This window comes from Anguilla anguilla, chromosome 10, assembly GCF_013347855.1.
Source record: "Anguilla anguilla isolate fAngAng1 chromosome 10, fAngAng1.pri, whole genome shotgun sequence".
NCBI lineage: Eukaryota > Metazoa > Chordata > Actinopteri > Anguilliformes > Anguillidae > Anguilla > Anguilla anguilla.
In genome coordinates this window covers 8,618,648-8,643,925 of record NC_049210.1, presented here as the reverse complement: position 1 = coordinate 8,643,925, position 25,278 = coordinate 8,618,648, and the positions used below count along the sequence as shown (strand labels likewise).

The 25,278-nt window shown below is 45.2% G+C and overlaps 1 protein-coding gene across 2 annotated transcripts in view; it reads right to left on the bottom strand.

Annotated features, from left to right (window-relative positions):
• Window positions 1–15,364, bottom strand: part of LOC118237067 (calsenilin-like) — a 42,066-nt gene extending 26,702 nt beyond the window's left edge. For both annotated transcript variants that reach the window (XM_035435475.1, XM_035435476.1), the window contains exons 1-2: window positions 15,209–15,364; window positions 1,404–1,566 (exon numbers count right to left, since the gene is read on the bottom strand). In XM_035435475.1, the coding sequence (XP_035291366.1) occupies window positions 1,404–1,566; window positions 15,209–15,214 (169 nt within the window). In that variant the 5' untranslated portion in view covers window positions 15,215–15,364. The remainder of the gene's footprint in view (window positions 1–1,403; window positions 1,567–15,208) is intronic.
• Window positions 15,365–25,278: the final 9,914 nt, after the last annotated feature.

Here is a 25,278-nt window from a genome sequence, read left to right as displayed (position 1 = left end):
AAATGCACATACACATGAACAAACGTGCGTGCACACACACATAAACACACATACACACGCACCATGCCAAATTGTTTTCTCCAATTCACCTCAAACTTTAAGAAATCTCTTGAGTAACCAACTAAATCACCATATCTTAAGATAACAAAGTGCTTGGACAACAAAACATGAAAGCTATTGTAATGTACTCCAAGCATGCATTAGGCTATCCTTATAAGCGTACAGAAATAAATAAGAAATTAGGTTTAATTTCCTTAAAGTTCCTTTTCAAAACACTAGAGGGCACTAAATGGCCAACAATCCAATACGCCATTATTGCTCTGCTCACAGACTGAGGAGTTTGATTTCAACATATAATTCTTACATACAGCTCATTATCTTTGTTATCGTACATACATTGTGTGCTCGAGGGCATACTTATGGCTTGAATAGGATCGATCAATGCAATCAATATCTCTGACCACCAATGCTCCTGTCCTTATAATTAGAACCAAGCAGTCTAATTAAGTTTCACTCTCCCATAAGCCATCAGAGAGCAAGACCTTGAAAATAAAGACAGAATTAATAGCCTCTTTTGTTCATTCATGTGTGAAATGGATAAACTTATCTCCCTCGATGCACATTAAAAGCATCTTCATACTGGCCTTCGAACAACCGTACATTGCCCATTTACGAGATGGCTGTGAATGGAGGTGTCTCTCATTTAAAAATGTGTGTTCTCGTCTAGCTCCACCTGCCTGTGCTCCTGTGCATCCCTCCAACGACGGCTCAAAGAACCTTGAAAAAGCCGTGCCCCTGACCCCACGTGTCACAGAACATGTCTGTCGTCAAACACACGCGTGTGCCACTGCAGAGACAGGGCCCGGGCAGCGGGTTAAATTGGGTTTCGATTCCTCAAAGTCGGAGTGATCAGCGTAAACAGAGAGGTACGGGAGTCAGCAGAAAAACAGGCTAAAGGTCGCAGCGCAGGCCGCGGCAGAGCGAACGCTGTCATTAACAATTCAGATGAAGTCGGGGGGGGGGGGGGGGGGGCGCACGCAGGGGGGGAGGGGGAAGCGTGTGCCATGTGCCGCAGCCGAGAGCACACGCGTGAGACACGGCTCGCGTGCGCATCAGGAGCGCGGTCAATAATTCAAACGAGGCGAGGCGAGGCCCTGGAGCCGTTCTCTCTGATCCACAGTCGCCACACCCCCCCCCCCTCCCCCCCTCCATCCAGGCCCAACGCCCACTGGCCTGTCAGTCTGGAATAAAGACTCTGAGCAGATGTTCCCAAAAAAAGCCTACATTTCCACAATCCCAATTTAAGCTTACAGCATGTACCACGGCCCTTAACTGACAGCTAACCGGCCTGGGACAGTGTGTTTGTGAGTGTTTGGCCGTGCGGTTTAGGCCCCGCCCCCTACCTGGCCCCGGTGGCGTCGTGCTGGCGATGATCCATTTGACCAGGCAGCACTTCATCAGCGCCTTGCGGGTGAACCTGGGCTTCTGCCACTTCCGGCTCTCCTTCTGCCCCCGCGGGCTCGGCTCCACCCCGTTGGCATCGCCGTCCACCGCCTTCCCATCCTCCTGAGGGGGGGGGGGGGGGGGGGGGGGGGGGGGGGGGGGGGGGGGAGAGAGAGAGGGAGAGGGAGGGAGGGGGGAGAGAGGGAGAGAGAGGAAGGGAGAGAGAGAGGAGGGAGAGGGAGGGAGAGAAAGAGAGGAGGGAGAGAGAGAGAGAGAGGGAGGGAGGGAGGGAGGGGGGAGAGAGGGAGAGAGAGATGGAGAAAGAAAGAGGGATAGAATGAGAGAAGGAGGGGGAGAGAGGGGAAAGGAGGGAGGGGGGAGAGGGAGATAAATGATTTAATATTTGTTCATACATTTTGAATTACTGCTGAACATTTCAGTAATACAGTAGTTCACAAACATCCTGCCAGTAAACCATTGCTTTAGATTTGAATTTGAAAGACAGCCAGAGAAAAAGAAAGAAAAAGAGATAGAAAGAGTGGGAAGGGCAAAAAGAGCTCACTGCACCCTGGACATGGCGGGGGGAGTTACTACAGACCAGAGAGAAAGGGAGGTGAATGTGCCAAATGGACAGATGGATGAGAGGGAGAGGGAGATGGTCCCTGCTGGCCAAAGGGAGCAGGAGGTTACTAAAGACTGCAACGAGCACAGGGAGGGGAGTCAGTCCTGGGTCTGGTTCACGGCACTGCCGGGAAGAAACACATCTTCAGACGAGCTCAGGACACTACAGAGATCAGCACAACTCCAGAACAGAGAGGCCATATTTCACAGCAGTGATAGACACCATACTCAGGAGCACAGAGAGAAACCATACTCACGATTGGATAAACCATACTAGAGACTGAGGAGAGGAATCGCACTCCAGACCAGTGAGAGAAACCATGCTAATTCACTTTAACAAAAACATACATTTTTACTTAAAGTAGCAATGGCTCTTCCTATCATACCACTAATTAGTGTATTATAAACAGTCAGTTCTTCTAAAAACACTGAGGGCCTTTGAAATATTTCATACGTCAATCAGTATTCAAATGGGGTGTGGCTACACATTTGTTCCTGTGGTTCTGTTGTCTTTTCACCCCGTCCGCTCTTTCCTTTCACTGGACACGCCCGTGTTCTACCTTTCCTTGTTCCTGTCATTGCCATGTAACTCTGTGGTGTCTTGCCTTATTTAGCAGGTTACATCATGCTGGCTAGGGATATTGAAATCTGCCCAGTAACCCTGGTCTGGACGCCATCCAGAAGGCTGGCTCCTTGCATGAGCTCAGGCTGGGCAGGAGTGCAGCAGGACACAGTTAATACTACTGCAAGCGCGAAAGGATAATAGAGCTGGATGTCCAAGCAATGCAGCGATTCATTCATTAACTAGCAAAGCCAAGCAGCCTGGACAAGCACTGAAGCCTCGGTGTGTTTACAGTGTAGGTCCCTGGAGAGCCCTGGAACATCAGCATCTGTGCTGCCATGTCAGACAGGGCTACTGTGGACTACAGACCATTTGTTGAACAAGTGTGTGTGTGTGTGTGTGTGCGTGCGTGCGTGTGTGTGTGGTGTGTGTGTACATGTGCATGAGTGTGTGCATGTGTGTGTGTGTGTGTGTGTGCCCATGTGCTCAAATGTGTGTGTGCGTGTGCATGGATGAGTGTGTAAGAGTGCATGCGTACAGACATGTGTTGGTATGTGTGCATGTGTGCGTGCATGCATGGGTGTGTGCATGTGTGCTTGTGTGTGTGTGTGTGTGTGCGCGTGTGTGTGCCTGCATGAGTGCGTACGTACATACATGGGTTGGTATGTGTGCATGTGTGCGTGCATGCATGGGTGTGTGCTTGTGTGTGTGTGTGCGTGTGTGCCTGCATGAGTGCGTACGTACATACATGTGTTGGTATGTGTGCATGTGTGCGTGCATGCATGGGTGTGTGCATATGTGTGTGTGTGCGTGTATGAGTGTGTGCACGCATACATGTGTTGGTGTGTGTGCATACCTGCATGTGTGTGCATGTGCATATGGACCTTTCATACAGGGACTCAATAATGCAACCCCTATAAAAAAAAGCATGAATAAAGAATCAAACTGGGTGGAGGATGGGCAGCATCAGAAGAGAGGCCCCATGACATCACAGGCAGGAATCCTGTTTCTACGCTCCAGCTTTTGCGCAGCCTAAAATAAACTACTTTAGGAAAAAAATTGAACCTCCCCCGAATGATGCTGAATTATTAACAGGAGACTGAGTAATAGCAACGAGAAACTCCAATTATGTGTAATCGTTCCCCCGACTGTGTAGTATAAGGGTTTCACAGAGGAATGCACGAGACATATCCCTTACCAGGGGTTCAATGCACATAATCCCATTACTAGCCCCCCCCCCCCCCCCCCCCCCCCCCGCAGTCCCACACGGAAGGACCCCAAAAAGAGAGCAATGTAAAGGAGACGGCAGGAGAGTGGGGGTCCTGTCCATCACCATTGTTGAATGTCTGAAGGCTCGGCACAAGAACAGTGGACAGCCGAGCCCCGTCCTCACTCTGAACAGAAAAGGTGAGCATCGGAGCAGTTACCCAATACAGGTGTGAGACAATTAGCCGCACCGTTCAGACACAAAGGGGCGCGGGCTCGGTTTCACCGCTAACGGACTTCAGCGTTAACCGGGCCACGGGAGACCACCGGCAACGGACAGCCGGAAAAATGACCCGGGGGGGGGGGTGTTAAATGTACCCCCCCCTCCCCCCCCCTTTAATCCGAAGGTGGTGTTACGGAACTCGGGTGTTCCAAGCGGCCGTTTGAATGTCGCGTAGCCGCGAATGGAGTAAAGGGATGAGGGAGGGAGACGTGCGGGTGACCCCAATTTCACCGCCATCGCTAATCGCACGGCCTGCATCCTGACAGGACGCCGTGTTCATGGCGGGGTTTCATTTCAGCTCGTCGTTTCGGTGTAAAAAGGACGGAATGGGGTAGAGCTGTGTTTGTGAATCACACAAGAGAGAGGAAGGTGGGGGCTGGGCAGGGAGGGGAGGGGGGGGGGCAGGGGATGTGTGGAGGGGGTAGTGGGGTACAGTGCATGGGGTGAAATGGAAAATGAATTTCTACACCCCCTTGGAACTCTGACCGCACACGCCAGCCCTCCGGTTTATAAATAGAAAGGAAACCTTTTTTTTTTTTTTTTAGAAGGAAAAGGAAGGGGTTGGTTCTTAGCGAAACGGGAGGCTGTTATCATAATGAATCCAGGAAAGTTGATTTGACAGAGCAAAGGGACAGAGCGGAGGGGAGCGGAGGGGAAGAAGAGGGAGCGGGAGATATGAAGATTATATAAAACCACTTTACCCAGCAGAAATTTGCATAACTATTTCTGTACATTCTACAGGATGTGTGTGTGTGTGTGAGAGAGAGAGAGAGAGAGAGAGAGAGAGAGACAGAACCTTACATAATGAGCACATGAGAAAGCTGGGTATAAATCTACAAGTCCTTTAATCAAAAGATCATTTTTTTAAAAACCAGATTAGAGAAATCAAATAAAGGGAGCGATGAAAACTGAAAAAATTTTCTTTGAAAAAAAGGCCAAAGAAGGCTCAACCTTTTGTGTCGGAGAAGAATAGAGGGAGTGGATTATAAACGATGGCTTTCATATTGCGGGCGGTTCGTACATTATGGAGCACAGTACACCACAGGGAGCGATTCGGATGATATCCTAAATTCTTTCCATATGCAAATGTTATTCAAATTGCTGATTGTCATGCCATAATTTATTGCCCCTGTGCCCGCTCTCCTCCTCGCCTCGATCTGTCGCTTCAGCCACATCGCCTGTGCTTAGCGTCTCCAACGTGATTGGATTAGACCCCTGACTGTGCTACATTATTAATAGGGGCCGGTTCAGCCAAGACGCAAAGTAACTGGTAAGTAAAATCTAGGATGTGGTGTGGACTCCAATTAATCCTCATCCAGCATGCATGACTTAAACAGACACACACATACGCGTGTGAGACACACACACACACACAAACACACAGCCATACATACAAATGCACACACATACACAAACACACACGCACAAACAACCACACACAAACACACAGAAACATTCATGCACACCTGCACACATACACACACAAACATTCATGCATGCACACACACACACACACAAACACACACAAGCACGCCAACACACTCGCACACACAAACGCAAACGCACACACATGCACGCACACACAAACACACACACACACACGCACGCACTCACAGATACGCACAGACAAACAGGTGTGCAGCTAATGGAGCCGTCAGAGTTGTCAGAATATATCCAGGGCACCAGGCTCGCGTCTGACAGCTGATTGGCTGCTCGCTGGCCATATCTGAGTCTCCCAGATCCATTTGAGCAGGTATGACTTGTTTATCCGAGACAAAGTACAACTTCCTCACTGCAAATTCTCGGCTCATGCCTTCGAGCCCGGCGGAGTGTAAAGCGATGGTAAATCTCGCCGGTGGTCTCTGGTCAGGGGGGTCCCAGAGCACACTCAGAAAGCATCAGACGGCTCTGTTCTCTTACGGGCGTGCGACTCTCTCACGGGTCTGCGTTTGCTGAGCCGTCTGGTCCTGGTGTGAGGTGAATCAGATTAATGAACAGACTGTGTTCAGCGAAAAAAAACAAAAAAAAAAACACACACACACAAGTCAAACCAGACAGCTGTAAACGGTGACTTATCTTGCAGTATAAGCGGGTTGCTCTGTTTAACAAAAGAGGCAGAACAGGCCAATACATTTTTAAACACCAAAGGACACATTGAACAGGGGCTCCAAAGCATATCGCTATCAACAGAGATTTCTTTTATGTTGTATGGACTCTCTCGTGAACTGCCAAAAATATTGGAGATCTGAGCCTCAGTGGTTTGTCTGTGTGTGCCTCTTTCCTTGCTTGTGTGTGTATTTGTGTCTGTGCGTGTGTATTTTTTCATGTGTGTTTGCGTGTACCTGCGCACATCTAAGAAAATGCATGATCATATGCACATCTGTGTGTGTGTGTGTTTCTGTATGTATGTATCTGTGCGTGTATGCGTGTGCTTGTGTGTATGCATGTGTGTATGTGTGTATGTATATGCATGTGAGTGTGCACGTATGTATATGTGCGTGTATGTATATGTGTATGTGTGTGTGTGTGTGTGTGTGTATGTATATGCATGTGAGTATATACGTATGTGTATGTGCATGTATGTATGTGTGTGCGTGTGTGTGTGTGTGTGCGTGTGTGTGTGTGTATGTATGTGTGTGTGTGTGTGTGTGTGTGTGTGTGTGTGTGTGTGTGTGTGCGTGTGTGTGTGTATGTATATGCATGTGAGTATATACGTATGTGTATGTGCATGTATGTATGTGTGTGCGTGTGTGTGTGTGTGCGTGTGTGTGTGTGTCTGTGGGTACGCGTGCATGTCAGAGTTGTCTCCAGCATGTGGCCCGACAGCCTGCGGCCTGCGGCGGTGTCTTTGCCTGATTCTCTGACCTCTGCCTGGGAGCCGGCACGCCAGCTCTCTTCCTGAAGGGGCTCCGAAAAGCCCCCCCTAACAACGGGTTAACCCCGCGCTTCTGTTCCTCTGTGCGGCTGCTACGTCGCCCTGAGCAGCTCCTTAGAAGCCTGTTTTGACAACAGACTCAACCACAAGGGAATTTTTTTTTTTTTTTAAAGGGCTTAGTGCTACAGGGGTATGTAGCTGTATGCTGAATAATCAATTATTCAACATTGCTCATTACGCATGTATTTATAGTGCCTTCCTCCAGCCTCTGACACACATGAACGTCAGATGCCCTCATTATTTCCCTTCTCCATGAGAGAAGAGGACAGTTTATATCCACTATGTCTATCGTTATTTACCCTAATCGGTTGTTTTTTTTTTCCTCTGTGGAAGGAGGGCCGGTTTGAGCCAGAGATATTGGATATTGATAAAGCGCTCACTAAAAAAAGGCAGGAAGATGGAAACCGGGCCTCTCGCGTCACAGACGGGCGCCTCCATTAATTAATCACGCGTGATTAAGATCCCTCACCGGGAGCGGGCCCTCCGTCGTACGTAGAGCCCCCGCCTCGCCGCGCTACGGAGCAACGCGGGCGATATTTTTAGCCCTGTGCCCCCCCCCCCCCCCCCCCCCCCCCCCCCCCCCGCTCTCCGTCCCACTCTCGCTCTCTCTCTCTCTCGCTAATCCGAGCTCGCGTTTTGGACAGTTTCCAGTCTGTCTGTCTGCAAAAAAAAAAAGAAAAAAACAAAAAACAGAAATCCCCACCATATCAGCTCAGGATGTATCTGCCCAAACCTCGCGCCCCGCCACTCGCCCTCCCCATTCGCTCCCCACCTGACTCCGCCCCCACATACTGCTTAGCTCTGACAGGCGTAAGCCGAGGCACCAGGCAGACGCTCGGCCACAAAGCGCGCGCCGCAAAAGAGGCTACAGGAGGAAACCCAGCGACAACAACAAAACAAAAGGCGCACATCCCACTTCCTTCCTTGCCTCTTTTGTGTCTCACTTTCTTTTCTTGTTTTTGCTTCCCTTTCCATCTTTCCTCCCACTTGCACCTGTTCTTTTGCGACCCTCCATTTATATCCATCCATTTCCCCCCCCCCCCAGCTTTTTCCTGCTCCACCCTTCTGTCAGTCCTCTTACTCCCAGGTCCTCTCCACCTCTCCCTCCTGCTGGAGATCTCTGCCAATCTGTCACATCATCCCCCCCCCCCACCCCCACAGGTCCACAGGTCCACAGCCTAATGCAACATGAATGCCTGTTTGATACAGACTCAGATGAATACAAGGGCCACTGAGGAGCTCCTATCCTTATGTAGCAATCTTTAGTTCTCTGTATCAGTCATCCCCGACAGCAGGAATTGGGACGGGTGGGAAACAATCGCTCAGTTCAAACGCATCAAATGTTAAAGCGGCGGCTCTTTCATCAAGAGACAGGCGCTCTCAGAGAAGGCACGGTGCGACCTGCTTTCCAGCCTCCCAACTGACAAGACGTCCAAATCAAAAGACCAATGACAAACAGTCTGCAGGTGCGTCCAATCAGGAGGATGCGTCGAGCCTGATTTCGCACAAAGCTTAAAAGTCGGAGAAAGAAAAGGTGTGGAAAAATGCACAGAATGACAGACGGAGCTCAGAGACGGACAAAAAGAAACAAGGTCTGCGGTACTGACAGCGAAAAATATGCAGTGAGTGGAACGCACAAACAAGCTAACAAACTTCACTTTGGGGATTTATTAAACAAGCTGCTGAAAACGTTTTACCGGCACAACTGTTTTACTTGATCATCCCCTCCTAGTTGTTTTTTAGCTTTAATTTAAAATCAGGTCTGTTGACAGTGTAATTGTGCTTTGGCAACATCCCTGCTGCAGTGAAATGAATGGAGTCTAATTGAGCAGCAGTGAGATTCAGTGCTTTGTTCGCAGGACAACAGCGCACTCTGTAATGATATTCAGGCACCACGCTCGTCTTGGCTTGGAGCCAGGCGTTCGCACCTCTAAGGAACATCACGGACTAGGGTTTCAAATAAAGCGCATCTGACATATTTAAATGTACCAAAGACAGCCAGAACCGGAGGGAGAGGAAAGAAAATGCGGGAGAAGAGCAGAGGGATCAGCACCTGTGTGCGTATATACACACACACCACACACAGACAAGCACACACATATGTGCACTGAAGACACACATGCATGCCACACACACATACATGTGCACTCAAACACACACACACACACAGGCAATATAGACACAATATGTGCACACAAACACAGACAGACAGACACGCACACACATGAACAAACACCACACACACACACACACCCTATATGTGTATGCCAGTTAGTATTATGACTCAATTAACAAGCAAATCACATACACATATCCTTGCACATACTTTATTAGACTGTTTGTACCACCAAATATGGTTCATTTGCACTTGCCCTGGCCAATTACATTATAGCACATCAAATAAGGGCAGTAACCAACCTGGTCTCCCCTGGAGTATTCCCTCCCCCAGTAAGCCTCCCCTACTTATTTTTGCACCGTTATCACTGTACCAGAATCTGAGTTATTACTAATGAGAAAGTACAGTTGACTATTCCACCTGACAAAGTGGCGTCTTTTATTAATATATCAACTGACAGACAACAGAGGCCATCCCACCCTCTCTCCCCTTGCACCAAAACAAAATCAATGTGTTTCTCCAAATAATTGGACTGTCCAAGACACATCCCAGTGTGCTATAAACATTCAATAATAAGGTATTATTTATTGCGGTTTAAAGCCTTCAGGGATGCTTCTGAGGGGATCTTGAATCTTTCACAAGGCCACAACAAAAGTTTCAAAATTTAACCATTCCTGCACTATTCTATTCCTTCAATAAGCAGTTTTATGAATTGATACTTTGTATGCATCCCACATATGTTGTCCAGCAAGTAACTAATTATAATGAAAATAATAATATCAGTACAGTTGGGTCCCACATTTCAAAAGAAAAATTATAAAAGCAAATAGTTCAGGTGAAGTATCATTAATATTGTATTAAACAAACAAACCAACACCAGAAGGATCCCACAGGCTTAAATCTGGCAGTTAAAGATGAAAGCTGGGAAATCTGGAGATTACGACAAAGATCAGATTTCTATAATTACTGTACAAGCTGGTGCATTTCAGGATACTTGCAAAAAACAAGTTTTTTTCCCCAGAAGTAGGTCCAGGTTGCCTCATTATTTTTCCGATGGTATGGTTACAATCTTAAAGGATGTTAATTAAATATAACTTCAGTTATGTACTTGAAAGATCTCAAAGTTCTCCTTTAAAACCAAAACCAGTTACCCATGAATCCATACATCTCCCAAAATCCCTGAACTCCCAGCTTTGACTGACATGTACCAAATGCCCTTCCTCTATCTCTCTCAGGTACACTATACTGTACTTAAATCTACCAGACAAACAAAATATTGTTCATATGACGATGACGGTGTTGTTCTAACTTTTCCCATAACATCAATTTGGCTGCCATAGCCTGAACTTCTGTGGAAGCATGCCTAAATCACGTTCCCATAAATAATAAAACAAACTCAAAACCTCTTAGCTGGACCACCGGCGCAGTAAAAAACCGGCATGTCTAAACTACCAGAAATACAAAAGAAACACAGAGTGACGCGGACGCTACGCGGGAGACACAAGACACAGGCGGAAACAGAGACCGGCCTTCTTCTTCTTCAATCAAACAAATCGTCAAAACTACAAAATAACCTATCGCAATATTACCTCTCCAATTCCCCTAAAACAAAGAAAGGAGTGCAATGATAACTCATACAGCAAGGGGGAGAGACTGCGCCGCTGACTGCCTGGTGGGAGAGAGAGGCTGGCCTACACAGCCTCCATCTAACATCAAAGCATCAAATAATTTAAGAACATGAATAAATAAATAAAAACATGTGCATAAATAAGTAATACATCCTCAAGTTACTAATGAAACATCACCACTTCAATATTAAGCCTTGTTGGTGGTGATCGTTTTAAATATTCATGTACATTTCATTATTCCCATGCTCATTTCAACATTCCATCTTGAAATTAGTTTGACAGAAAGAGGGAGGCCAAGAAAGAATCTGATATTTCTGTTACTACCATGAGTTACGCCAGCATTAAAAAACAGTCAATTAAATACATTATTATTATTATTATTATTATTATATTCATCCATACATTCATTATATAACTTGCTTATTCCTGATTTGGGGTTGGGGTCATAAGGGGGTGGTGGGTGGGCTGGAGCCTGTCCCAGCATGCATTGCGTGAGAGGCAGGAATACATCCTGGAAAGGTCGCCAATCCATCGAAGCGCTATTATTTCGCTGCTATTAAATAATAATGATATAATATTGAAATAATAAAAATATCAATTATTATCAGTATCATAGCTATGTGACGTGCGATTACTATAGCTGTTCATTGTTTTCATAATTACTGAGTGAATTATATTTGCATAATTATTTACTATTGAAGACACTGCATTTCAATCCATGCAAAACCCCTAATTGAAAGATAACTGAGAAAGCAAGACCAAGACATTAAAAAAACTGCACGCTACTGCATAAATCAGAACGGCCACGCTAACAACCAGGAGCGATTCAGTGATTAGTGCCTAGTGCCGCCCCTTGTTTGTGTGCACGACTCCGTGCTCCTGCTGTCCCTCATCTCCGCGAGGAGACCCGTGTTCCTCTCGGCACGTCCGCGTGTGGGCAGGAAACTGGTCCGTGTGTATGTACACGCCCGCGTGCGTGTGTGCGTTCTGCGTTGGCATCTTTGTGTAAACACACTTCCGTTCATACGGCGGAGGTGCGGCAAGGACTACTGAGACGCACAGCTCTCCCTGTGAGTAATGTATTCCTACACGAGCACACGCGTGCTGATGAATGTGCGCTAGCGTGTGGATAACTTCGCATCTGACAGTGTTTATATTGATGAACACGTCCCCCTTGGGGTGGGAATGTAACACTCCGGGGAGACACTCACTCGAGCGTCGTAATAAATAAATTTTAAAAAGCCGAGTTTCAATTATGCGGTCCGCTCTTCTCCCGGCAGTCAGGACACTGCAGAGACTTAATGGGTCCAGTGGGAGAGTTTACAGTCATGGACATGGTTAACAGAGAGACTCGGGCCATCCTTGACCCGGCTCTCCGTACTGATCATGCAATAGAGAGGAACAGCAAGTACCTGCCTCCGAAGGACGCTAATAATATGTTATTGTACAGTGAAATGTTCAGTGCCAAATCAAATCTTACAGAGTATCTATGGACCCTGGACTCTGAGACCCTACTGGACTCATATGGACTGTTGGAGTTGAATTAACACCGGGCATTTTACCGTGCGGAATGTCTCAAACCTTGTTCAACAAATTCATTCGTTGATTTAGATGTTCAGAGCCAAGGCACAGTTTACATATTTCTTGCAGACACAACTTACCAACATTACGCATTTATTCGGCTGAAATGTTACTGATTTTAGGTAAGGTATCTTGCTTGTGCCTATAGAAGCCTTGTCCAGCACCTTAGAGCCCAGCATCTTAAGTGCTAGAACAAGCAATAAAAACTTTATTTAAATATAACAACAGCATTATGGCAGCAGAGGCAAGGGAAAGCTCTTAGTGATTTCCTTCACGTCTGATGTGTGATGATTAGATCAGACTCCATTCGATGTTTCTTCCCTTATCACCCAGTAGATGAGGTTACACATAGCCCTGGACACGCCAAATTATTCATGAGTGGCCGTCTGTCTCCCCCAAGACCTATTACTGACCCGATGGCCGTTTGTATGAATGAGTGGCACACAGTCTATGGTTGTTTTCCATGTAATGTCTGCTGGCCCAAACCGAGTTTGTGTGTGCAACCCAAGCAGCCGTATGGATCTTCTATATAAGATTAATAATACTGCATAACTTATTTTCCAAAGGTCCACCTTTTACTCAAAAATGGCAAAGAGGGGATTTATTTTGCATGACATTACATTACAGTGGATCAGAGTGACTCAAAATGTGAGGGAACACGAGTTCATTGTCATGTGCTGTATTTTAATGCATCGACGACATTGTGTCATGTCTTGTGCCGCACCAAATGTATGCTGAGTGAATATGTGAAAATATAGCTAGCGAGAGAGAGAGAGAGAGAGAGAGAATTAGCAAGTGTGTGAGCGAGAGCATCTTCATATTAAACTTTCTTATTAAACCTAGAACATCTGCATTCTTCCACTCCATATCTTCTGCAAGCCAATTTAAAGTGCATTCCTGTTAAATTTAACAATGTGCTTTCAGGCTGAGTTTTCTGCTGTCTTGGCATAAAGCATCTATTGTGTGTCAGAGGCCAGTTTTCTTGGGCTTCTTTCTCAGAATAACTTGTTTAAACATGTTTGTATTCGCTGGACCAAATTAATATTTGTTCCGCGCGTCACTCAGGTTGAGATTGCCCGGTAAATGGATGAAATGCAATAATATGATTACATCCAAACAATGCATAAATTCTCACTTGCATGGAAAACTTGTTGGATTCACAGGAAACTAATGTGAAATGCACCAGAAAATGGGCATTAGTAAAAAGTCTCTGTAGCAAAATTATCAGGGTAAATTCAACTTTCTGTAGTTTTCTACAGTTTACACAGAAAACGTACCTTTTATCCAATGTAACAGACTGAATTGTGTGATGGAATGAAGCTTATGGGAAAGTGTCTCCAAATATGTTTAAAACTTCAGTTACTGGCACAAACAGTTGTAGGTGTGGAGTATCACAGAGCCAACTTAGATGAAGTAATCTGAAATGACAAAATACTATTAAGCAGATAATGTACAGTACGGCCTGTTTCAAATTTGTGGAAACTGAATACGAGAATGTTCGCGCTTTTAGGTTCACAAGTAAGACCGCTGGCCATGTTTACGCAGATGCCCGTGTCTTCAGGCAACTTTCTGCGAAGTATCCGGAAGTGGGCTCCGCTGTAGCATCTTATTGAATGTCCATATCCGCACTTATGTCTTGTTTTACCAAATCACTGGTGGGTTTAAATTCAATTTGCTGTTATTGTATCGATGACCAAGCACATCTACGTTTCACCGCACTAATACATTTTCTTCCACACTACTTCCTTGAAAGTGATAATTTGGTTATCAAACCACAGCTAAAGTGCAGCCTGCCGATGCGAAGAGTGTAGACTGTGTCACGTAAATGTTTTTACTTACATTAAATTAACGGATTCTGGATTGTTCACCAAATTGCCTCTCCGATAATATTTTTTATTAATTTTTTTTAAACAATTCCCCAAACTGTTTAGGACGAGAACGCTGACACGTAAGCCTTTTCATAACTAATGAGCGAGTCTGCACCTATTTTGGATTTTTCTGAATAAATTCTGACAACCATTACATAGACTATACTGGTTATTTTAACTTGAATGTATCATCTCAGAAAAATACAGAATCGAATAGGCTACAAGTGTCCCTTCGAATTTACCAAGTTTTAAACCAGAACATTATGACAGGGTCCCCTTGACTTGAATCGAAGCAAATCGACAACTGACTGGTCTGCAAGGTAGGGCTACACTTTCCATCACACAACACGCGACCTAGGGTGACCTGACCCTGGCTACAGAAGAAATGATGCAGTCACCGCCTACCTGACTAAAAACAAGCATTGTCGCATTAAGAATAAAATAATTACACTTATTAATGTTGCTTATATTTACAAAATAAATAAATTAACATGTGGAGTGCAGTTCCATGTTATGTTGGGGAAAATGTTATGTTCGGATGGACACTAAGAGAATCAAAACTTTAATCACATCAAGGCAACAGATTAGACTGATAGTATAAGATATAATCACGTATGCACAAACATAGCTCGCGGGTGACCTGCACATGCAGCAGGAAAGCGTGCGCTCCTGTTTCAGGCGACAGTGCCGCTACTGTACCATTATATAACTCAGCTCATCACAACTCTGACCCGGGAATATTTTATGAGAGAAATGCATGCACCCTTAACAGAATAAGGCTGCTAGACGGCGCTACCAGTGATGTTTACCAATTAAACCCTTTGTTACATTAACTTTCTTACATCAACTGAGTTGTTTAACATTGTGGACAGCGACGATCTTGTTTAATAAAACTTGAATTTTACGCGCACCAGTACACTAATAGGAAATTCCAAGCGCCAACAACCGATTCGAACTCAAATTACCTGCATGATGTCCAAAATGATGCTGCTTTGATGGATGTATAGGCAACGTCTTTTTCGGATTTCTTCGCCTTGTAGATGCTACTCTTCTGTCGACAGCTGAGACCTGATGAAATGCCCCTGCTTTTTCTTCACCTCGCAAGTACTAGCGCGGGAGAGAGAGAGAGAGAGAGAGAGAGAGAGAGAGAGAGAGAGAGAGAGAGAGAGAGAGAGAGAGAGAGAGAGAGAGAGAGAGAGAGAGAGAGAGAGAGAGAGAGAGAGAGAGAGAGAGAGAGAGAGAGAGAGAGAGAGAGAGAGAGAGAGAGAGAGAGTTTCTCGTGTTCCTTGATCATCATCATTGCATCGCTTTCGCCTTGTATGAGCGACAATGAATTAGGAGTCTGTTCGAATGCGACTCACAAGGCTTCACAGGTTCATTGGCTACATTCTCCGTGAAATCAGCTGTTGCCAATTTTATACGCATCGATTACGATAAAACTTAAATGTAACGCTCACGAAATTTATTTTTATAAAGTCACAATGTTAGACATGTATATACCTTTGAGTATTTTACACATATAGCAGCCAATTCTGGTATTTGTTCTCTATTTTACGGAAAACCATTTACTTTGGAGCAAGCCATTAAAGTCCGCCAAAATGAGGAATGAAAGCCTGTGGGGAGAGACCTACGAAATAATGCTACCGATGTAATTAAAAAAACCTGCTGGAAATTCCTCAGCGCACTCGAATCAATTTAGGCGACCTTGGGTGATAGCGGGGAGTCACAGGGTGAGAGAGAGAGACGAAGAGGGGAGAGCACGGCGGAATAATAATCGAGGAAATGCTCCCATGTTCATTCAGAACCAGTTGCATAATAAATGGTTTAGCATCGCAAATAGCCCAAGAGTGACTATATGAGCAAAAAGGCCAGAAGCGCAAGAGCACGCCTACCAAACTGCATCTATAGAACCATTACTGTGCCACTTACGATCGCAGGACCGTGAACAACACGCTGTGCGTTAACTGTACATTTTAACCCCACAGTTAAAGTGGTGAGCACTATCATTAAGCTTGCGTTCGTCGGCCAGTGTGGCACCACGACTGGTGAACGGCACACCCTCGAGATGCCAACTTCAGTGGTCCAGGACAAAGACATTTTTTTCTGCATCAGTAAAGCGTATGTTAAATACAGGGTTCTTCTCTCCCCCCCCCCCCCCAGCAGCAGGTTTGACCGAACGTAACCATCTGAGGGTTGGTTACATTCAGTACAAATTCAAGCGGATAAAGGTAGAAAATGTTGAGAAACTGCACAGAATACAAATACATAATATATTTATTGGTAACAGTGAGAGAAAAACACGTTCTTTCTTCTTTGTACTGTTCATAAGTGGTGGAAATAGAATGCATCATTCACAAAAACGGTATCATTATGTTAAACCAAGAGAATGAAACTGATGCAATGTCTAGCCTGCAGATCAGCAGATGAAGAGCTACTTGAAGGTAACGTCGAGTGGACCAGTCCAGTAAAACTCTATCTTACAAAGAGTGGTCAGCCATCTTAGTCAGGGTAGCCAGCCATGACAGAGAAATGCATGATTGGTATGGAGGGGAGGATTTCACCTGGCCGGGATGACAATGTCTCACCACGCACCAGTGACCCTTGCTGGTTGTGCAGCACTCAAACCGTCTGCCTCAAAGACTCAAACCAGTGTGAGCCCAACGCATTGACCGCAGTGTGCAAAGAAACGGTGAAGACATCTTGAGCTTTGGAGGCAAGCACCTTCTCGATTGCGCACAAATCAACAACAATGGAGATTGAGATGAACGCTGCAGCATGAGCTCTGTTGGACATTACAAACTGGGAGAAAAGAACTTCAGCACATGTTTTTTTTCAGAAGTATTTGAGCATGAACTGACAGATCACAATCACGGTCTCCTCAAACCATTTCAAAACATGTGAGGAATCTGCATGCCAGCAACAGACACGAAAAGCAATCAGAGTATGATCTGTTTAATGGTGGCCTGCAGAACAGCATGATAAGTTAATGACCTACTATGAAGATAAGCAAGGGGCCAAAGACTGACCCTTGTGGTACAGGTACTATGAAGATAAGCAAGGGGCCAAAGACTGACCCTTGTGGTACAGAAATGGGAGGGAAGGGATTGAACCTCTTAAAGATACCTTGTTTGAGAGGTCTTACAGGAATATGGGCAATAATGGGCATTTTAGTCTGAGCCTTGTAGTTTGGAATTAAGCCATTACCCTGTGTCTAGAATTTGATGCAGTTCACCCATTGTTTTATTGCCGATGACTAGTCCAGATATAATCATGAGCTGAAAGAGAGGTAGAGAATGTCAACATTATTGCCCTCTCTAACCACTGCACATACTGTTATGTTTAAATGAAGATGCTTACCAGCTTTAATTCTTATTAGTAGACCACAGTTGATAATCAGTGGGCTCAGTGCTTGCTCAAACAGGTGTGAAAATAACAGCCAATCTGCAACATAAAATTCTAAGTTCACCACACATAGCCTGAAAAATGATTATTCAAGATGGAAATGAATTGCTGTCTAGATTAACAGCTCACTACAGATTGAAGCTAAATATAAAAATAAAGAACAACTTCGGAACAAAAACAGCACAGAGCATTGAGTCAAAGGGTGGTCTATTTTTTCTGCTTCTAAAATTAGCCAGATTGTTCTCCATAGAAACAGGAGACATTTCTCAACTCTCAAACTCTTTCTGTAAAGTATTTGTATCGATTCTCAGTGTGTTTGAACAGAATGGTGGAATGTTTTTCTGAACATACGTTGAAGTCCAGTGACCTGTATTTGTCTCCTAGTATGCCTGAAAGAAGGTTATAATCCCCCAACACGGTACTGTATACTTTTAGCGCAGACTGAGATCAGAATTTCAATGAAATGACGGCAAATTCACAATAGCAATTTTTGTCCTTGCTAAACCATGTCTGATTAAATGTGAAGGATTGATTATATGGGCCACTGTATTATTATTATTTTTGTCTAAAGTTAATTTGGGACATCATTTTATTATGTGTTTAATCAGCATTATCTTTTACAATGCAGAATCAGTTCCACAAAGACCAGCAAGTACTTGCTCTTTAATCAAACTCTCATGCTCATGGTGTCTGATTCAATCTCCTAACATCGAGGAAATGGGAGCTGTGAACTTAATGGTAATTGGGTCCAAGGACAGGTGTGGACACAGCGCAGAACTCATGTCGTGACAGATGTGGATGCTGGGTGCAGCTGGGTGAGATAGCAAGCGGAGGAAGGCTAATCTGTCCGTCTTTCCACCCAGTTGAGCCAGAGCTTAGACCAGCGCGGTCTGTATTTTACCTCAGCGCATGAACGAATATGACTGAGTCTCTCCATCACATAGCGCATTGGGGACCCATTTGCTGACTCCTTCATAAACAAACACGGAAAATCAGTCGGAGATTTTTTCGGTTATGTATGCAGACGTTCATCAGAAGCCCTTTCTCTCTCCGCCAGAGCTTGAAGTTCTGCTGGCTAACCGATCTCATGGAAATGTTTAATTAATGGCGCAAATGAAACTGGGAGATGACTAGGGATTCAAATCTACCTCCGATGAGAAATTCCGGTGCATTTAATGAGCGTTAAGTAAAACGAAGAAATACATTCAGAACCCTATATTAATGGAAATTCATTTAATGTTCCCTCGGGTCCAGTAGTTGGTTAGGTGGTGGAGTGAAGCACATACAGTCATCCATGCAATCCAGTTAGGGTGCTCTACCCTCAGAATAGTCTTCGCTTATGTATCCGTTTTAATTGGCTTTCTGTTTGCTGCTGGTTCTAAGCTGAATTGCCCCGCAAGGGATCGGCGAAGTACACGCAGTTCTCTTCTTCTGAATGTTTATTTTTGCTTTTCCGTTGCAATTCATACGGAAGCATAAAAATCAAACAGTCGTTCTTTTCCACCGTTCACTTCGCATTCAAAAAGGCCCAGCTTTAGTTTGACTATGTTAGCAACCTCCGAACTCAGCTTTTAAAGCATATAAGCTCTGGTAAGGCTCATTATTTTGTCTGTATGTGCAGTTTATACAACTTTGCCACCTGGGAATGCTCTGATAAAACCACAGTGGTTAAAGGGAGTGTCTTAGCTGACATTGTTTGCCCTCCTTCTAGGCCTTGATCAGATCTGGAGCATCTGGGGGGGGGGGGGGATCAAGACTGTGTATTAGCTATCAGTGTGAGGGAGGACTGCGCCTGCTCACCCTTGAGACTTCTTCTGTTTTTATTCTCTGAAAGCAGCTTTCCCAACCATTCTCCCAAACCCACACTGAAGACTTTTTATTTTCCCCCAAAGGGCTTTGGGACTTACTGAGCGAACTGCTTTATTTTACAGACGCTCACTGTTTTACATGCATGACTTCCGCTTTTCTTTCATTTCTATTAGTTTATCTTTGTGTGATTTTTACATTTTTAAAAACCAATAACTCTAGGCCCCTTTTATAGCTTCTACACCCATTACAATCCCTTCTTTGTGTTGCACAGCCTAAGGAGCTATATTGAAATACATTGATTTGTTGATTTATTGATTTACTCCCTGACCTGCGCAACCATTAACATTCAATTCTTAACAGCAGTTTAAAAACCTCTGTTTTTAGAGAAAACGGAAACCTCTGTTCAAAGGATTAAAGCTGTTCCGGTGGCATTTTGTTTTTGAGTAGTTGAGGGTTCCTGCTTCTTAGACCACTCTGGATATTTAATATTGTGCAGTACATACAGTACAGGAAGAATGGGCAATCTCATTTGAACTGGAATTACTGCCCTGAAATCTAGCCTTGACCAAATGTTGATTGTGTGTCAGAGTCATATTACAACCATTGAAAGTAATGTATACATTATATAAAATGTTCAGGATAATGGGATGTAAATCCAGAGGCCTTCGCCACCTGCACCTGTGCTGCTGAGCTGGGCTTCATTAGCTGGCTAAACCACACTAACACCAAGCTCTAGACGGAAAACTCTCCACGTGAAACTATGCATTAGGAATCGGACATAACGGAGAGACTGTCTCAGAAGCTTATCTTAGAAAGAGAGAGAGAGAGGGGGGGAGAGAGAGAGAGAGGGAGATGAAGGAGAAAGAGAACGAGGCTTTGTAGCCGTGGAAACCGTTGCCAAGTAGCAGTGACAGATGCTTGGAAAGAGAGGGATGGAGACAGAGCAAGAAGAGGAAAGAGTCTAAGCAGTGGAAAAGTAAGGGGGAAAGGGAGAGTTGGGGAGAAAGGTAAAGAGGCAAAAGGGATAAGTGGAGGGAACATGAGAGGGACAGAACAATTATTAGTCACGTGAGAAGAAACGTGTGTGTGTGTGTGTGTTTGTGTGTGCTTGTGTGTATGGAGAATGACTACTGAAAGAAAAGTATAAATCAAAGACTCTAGTTTAGCATTTGGACTCCTAGATAAAACAGAGTGGAAAATAGAGAGGGAGAGAGAGGCAGAGGGCAAGACAGAGCTGACGTGCCACTGCATTCATTCAAATTCCTCGCTTCTTTACTGACGTGAAAGTTTTTGAAGTGACTTTGTCAACATGATCAATAATGCATACTGTGACTTCAAAGAAGGCTGGAGGCTAAGGTCTGTTTACCTGCAGGCAGTACACACTGTCGTTGTATAGTTTCATCTGTTCACACAGTCCTTGCACTAATAAGCACGAACACGTTTGCCATCTCTTAATGAGACATCCTTTGATTCAAATATCCATTATCAACATTCCCGAAATTGAGGCCTCTAAACAAATTGACAGAACGACACAAAATGTAACGTCCACCATCAAGAAAAATAAATGCGTTAAGTGCGGATAAAAACCAGGTTAAAGCCCGTAACCGATTAAGCGGAATGCGGTGGATTTCCCCACATAACACCGGCTTGGCTTCGGTGCCGTTTGACTGGCAGGCCACACTGCGGAGGGAGCGAGGCCGTTGGCTTGTGCTCGTGCGCATCTCTGTCTGCCGGTCTATCTCGCCCGCGCGCGGCAGCCTGCGCGGCTATTTTTATCCCACCTCACTTCGGCACGAGCAGCCATCTAAAACTCCCGAGGGAATAAAACACTGCAAGGCTTAATTGAGGGTCTCTCTCTGCATGTGTGTGCTATGTGTGTGGTATGTACGTGTGTGTGTGTGTGTGTCTGTGTGTGCATGCCGGCGTGTGAACGTGTGATAGAGATTCTGGTGCTTTCACACATGCACACACACACATAGCACGCACGCATATGCAAACATTCCTCTCAATGCTCGTTACTCCTCCTCTTAGCTGTCATCTTTGTTCAGTTTTTTCTTTCACATTCCTCCCCTGTCTGTCTCACTCAACCTCCCTGTCATCCTCTTCCTCCCCACCCCCCTCCTCATCATCCACTTTAATCTTTCCTCCTTCATGGCTTGGATCTGCAGTGTGATTGGCAAAATATTTTTAAATAATGGAAAACAAATAGATCTTTCAAAAAGCAGAAATGTATGGAGCACGCACAAACTAAAAAAAGAAAACCAGATCGGCAAAGGCCACTGTTTGAAGTATTGGCTATGACAGCTCGCTCAGTTTCTTCAGCGACTCTGCCACAGCATTTGTAAGATGCCATGTCCTACTGTAGATAAAACTGAAATAAAATCGGTGTCTAGCTGTGGGGTGTTGGATCATGGAGGGCATGTTTTAGAAACGTACGCGTCGGCGTCACGGAAAACACGCGTGACCGTTTCTTCTGAGGCACGTGAGAGGTTCCTCACAGTTCATATCAATTATTCCTGGGGCTCCTCAAGAGGGACTTACATAAGTGACACGGCTGCAGTCCCCCAAGGGAACACTGTGCTCTCTCTCTCCCTCCCACCCACTCCCATTCTCCTCCCATCTGCCCTCCTGAATCCTTCCTTCCCACTTTTCATCTGCCTGGTCTGGTGTGTGTGCTCTCCTCTCTCTTTCTCTCTGTCTCTCCTTTTTCGAACGCCCTCGTCCTCCGTTCTCCAACCGGCAAACCCGAATTTGCCGCCGCGGCTCGTTCAGATGCACCTGGCTGCAGTTCGGGGAGCGCCGAGCCATTTTAGGTCACACCTGCGCGTGGAGTGTGATCTCTCCAAGGGCACTTAAGATACAGCGGGTACCATCAATCACAGTGATGTCAGAAACCTGCTTTGTCATTCATCTACCGTTATCTCTCCCTTTCCCTTATGTTTTCTCTCCCTACATTGTTTTTTTTTTCTTTCTTTTTTTTTTAACATTTGGCATCTCCTGTCCCATTCTGACTTTGGAATGTCCTATTCGCAGACTCAGAACAAGCACCCTGGTGAGTGAAGACAACTCGCAGTTCTCCTCCGAAGCACAAACTAGCCGGCTGCTTCATTTCACACTGCAGCCGCAAGCCCCTGGTGAGTGAAGACAACTCGCAGTTCTCCTCCGAAGCACAAACTAGCCGGCTGCTTCATTTCACACTGCAGCCGCAAGCCGCGTACGCACGGACCGGGGGCAAAGGAGACCCAATCATACACGTGTGCAGAGTGGGCCATGGGCTCCCTTGATGGCCAGCGGGAGTCGCTCAAGCAATGAGCACAGCTACTCGCACCGAAAGTATCCCTCCCATATCACTGGGCGACGCAAGGCCAACTGTACGCCACCCCTGCGGGGCTGCCATCCAGTTGGCACAGGCCCAGGCATGGGCCGGATTAGATCCGAGAGCATGGTGCTCAGTCGTGCACCTCAAGCGGCGCGTTTACCGAATGAGCTACCCAGCAGCCCCACCCCATATTATCTCATCTCTCCCGTAATCTCTCCATCCCCTATCTACTGTTTGCTTACCCCATCGATTCCAATGCCCTTAAAGGAATAAGGCACACCTACTGGTAACCTGACAGTGCAGACATCAGGGCACACATGAGGTTTAATATACACACACAGAGTGGCCACCTGTGTGCAAGGTTAGAGAACACTGTCAGAAAACCAGTGATAGACGCCCCCCCACCCCCATCCTCAAAGCTAATCATGCCCATGACCAGAGCTTTTCACTGCCTGGCCCACTCTGGCCTATTCTGTCCAAGCACTGGGGCAAGGATCTGCTCAAATCTGAGCAGCAGGACCAGGCAAGAGAGAATATTTACACTAACGTGGGAATCAGTTATGATGTGTGCATCTCCCTTTAAGAAAAAAAAAAAAACACACGCAATGGACTTAACAAATCACCTTCAGCGAGGACAACTTGCACGGGTCCCTTATCTCTCAGTCTCCCTCCAATCCCTCTATAACAGAATTTAATTAAAGGGTCACACAGAAGGAGGAAAAAGAGGGCTGAAAGGGGGATGAGAGATGGATGAAGAGGAAGACAGACTGAAAGACTCAGACTCTGTACATTACTAGCAAACATGGGTAATACAAAAAGTGAGGAGAGAGAGGAGAAAAATCAGGCACGCGCATGCACACATATGAGCGCACACGTGCACACACACAAAAACACACGCACACACAACCATACACACGCACACACACACACATCTTTCTCTATCTGTGACCATCATAGCAATAACAACTCATACCTACACCAGCAGGTAACTCTCTTTGCAAATGATTTCCAGTTAATTCCACTTTAATCCGTAAGTGGCTAATTAAATATTGAAGCCGTCTGCTAACAGGCACTGAGGGACAAACTGTCACATTCTCCATCAGCCATTCCGCTTGCTGACAGCTTAATTACAGTTCACATCGCTTCTCAGGTCCTCGTCCAACTCCGCACGTTCGTTTGACTCAGGTGGCTTGATTATATGAGGATTAAATTCACAGTCTTTAATTAGTGGAGAATCACGCTTCTCGGTTTTCAACCCGTGCTGGTCAAAGTTTACAGCACTTCTGAGTAATTCCCTTCCAATCGAAGGGCGATATTTATAGTCGTTTTTTTTTTTTTTAATTGACCGGCGGATAATGGTGGCACATTCCGAGTACATTCCCAGAAATAAACTGGGGGGGGGAAATCACAGGAAAAAATGAACAGATATAATACATCTGGCCACATTGGTGTAATGACCTGGACTACTGCAGGGCAGTGAGAGAAAGAGACAGCAGGCACTGAGATTAGAATAAATCAACATACATTTAATTTATTATTTAATCTGGATTTTTTCCTCCCCCGTCTGCCTTTTTGGATATTGCCTGTGCTATACCAAGGCCCAGTGTACAGTTAAAATGGGTGGGGCCGAGGGAGGCGGCTGCCAGATACGAAAATGAGATTATACCCTTGTGGAATGACTTCCGCTCATCGCTGTGCAAATACTTTCACCATCAGCACCACTGGGACCATTATATTTGATATCAATGGCAAAGCAACACAGTGCGAAGGCCTACGTAGTCAAAACCCAACTTCCTGCTGGCATGAAAAATTTAAAAAAGCAATCTGTGATCTAGCTTTTACAATACCAATTAAGGGTTTTAAAATGTCAACATTTTTCTCCTTAGCGGGGATTACGTGTCAGATCTTTACACACGGTGGCTCGTGTGTATAGTTCAATTGTTCTTCAGTAGGCCTATTGCAATCCTGCATCGATTACAAAAAGATCATATTAAAGAACGTGAGCACCATCTAGTGGTTAGAAGCCAGCGCAACAAGAAATCACAGAAGGTAATTTGGTCGGTCAGGTTTAAGAAATTCATTACTGCAAGTTTCAAACTCACTCCCAAATTATGGCTCCTTTCACCCAAACGAGTGCTTAATTCATCAGAGGATAATTTATATATTTAACTGATGCTTACTTTTAATTACCTCTCTCGTTAGATATGTCGCGTTTATTGATTTAGTTACCTTACTCCTAAACTAGGTTCATTTAGATTGATTTAAATTTTATCAGACTTTCCCTGTCGAGGCGGAACTGCTAAAATGTGATGTAACGTCTATATCTGACTCCGCACAGCACACACACTTTATGACGTTAACAGAGCGCAAGTGAAGCACCTAGCTACACGTCCATAACCTTGAGGACCAGAGCGCTGATCTTTCACACGAATTAAGTCTATATTAAAATTTACAACTAGCAGTAATTTGGATCTGTAATAATAATCTCTACTTTTTGTCATGCGA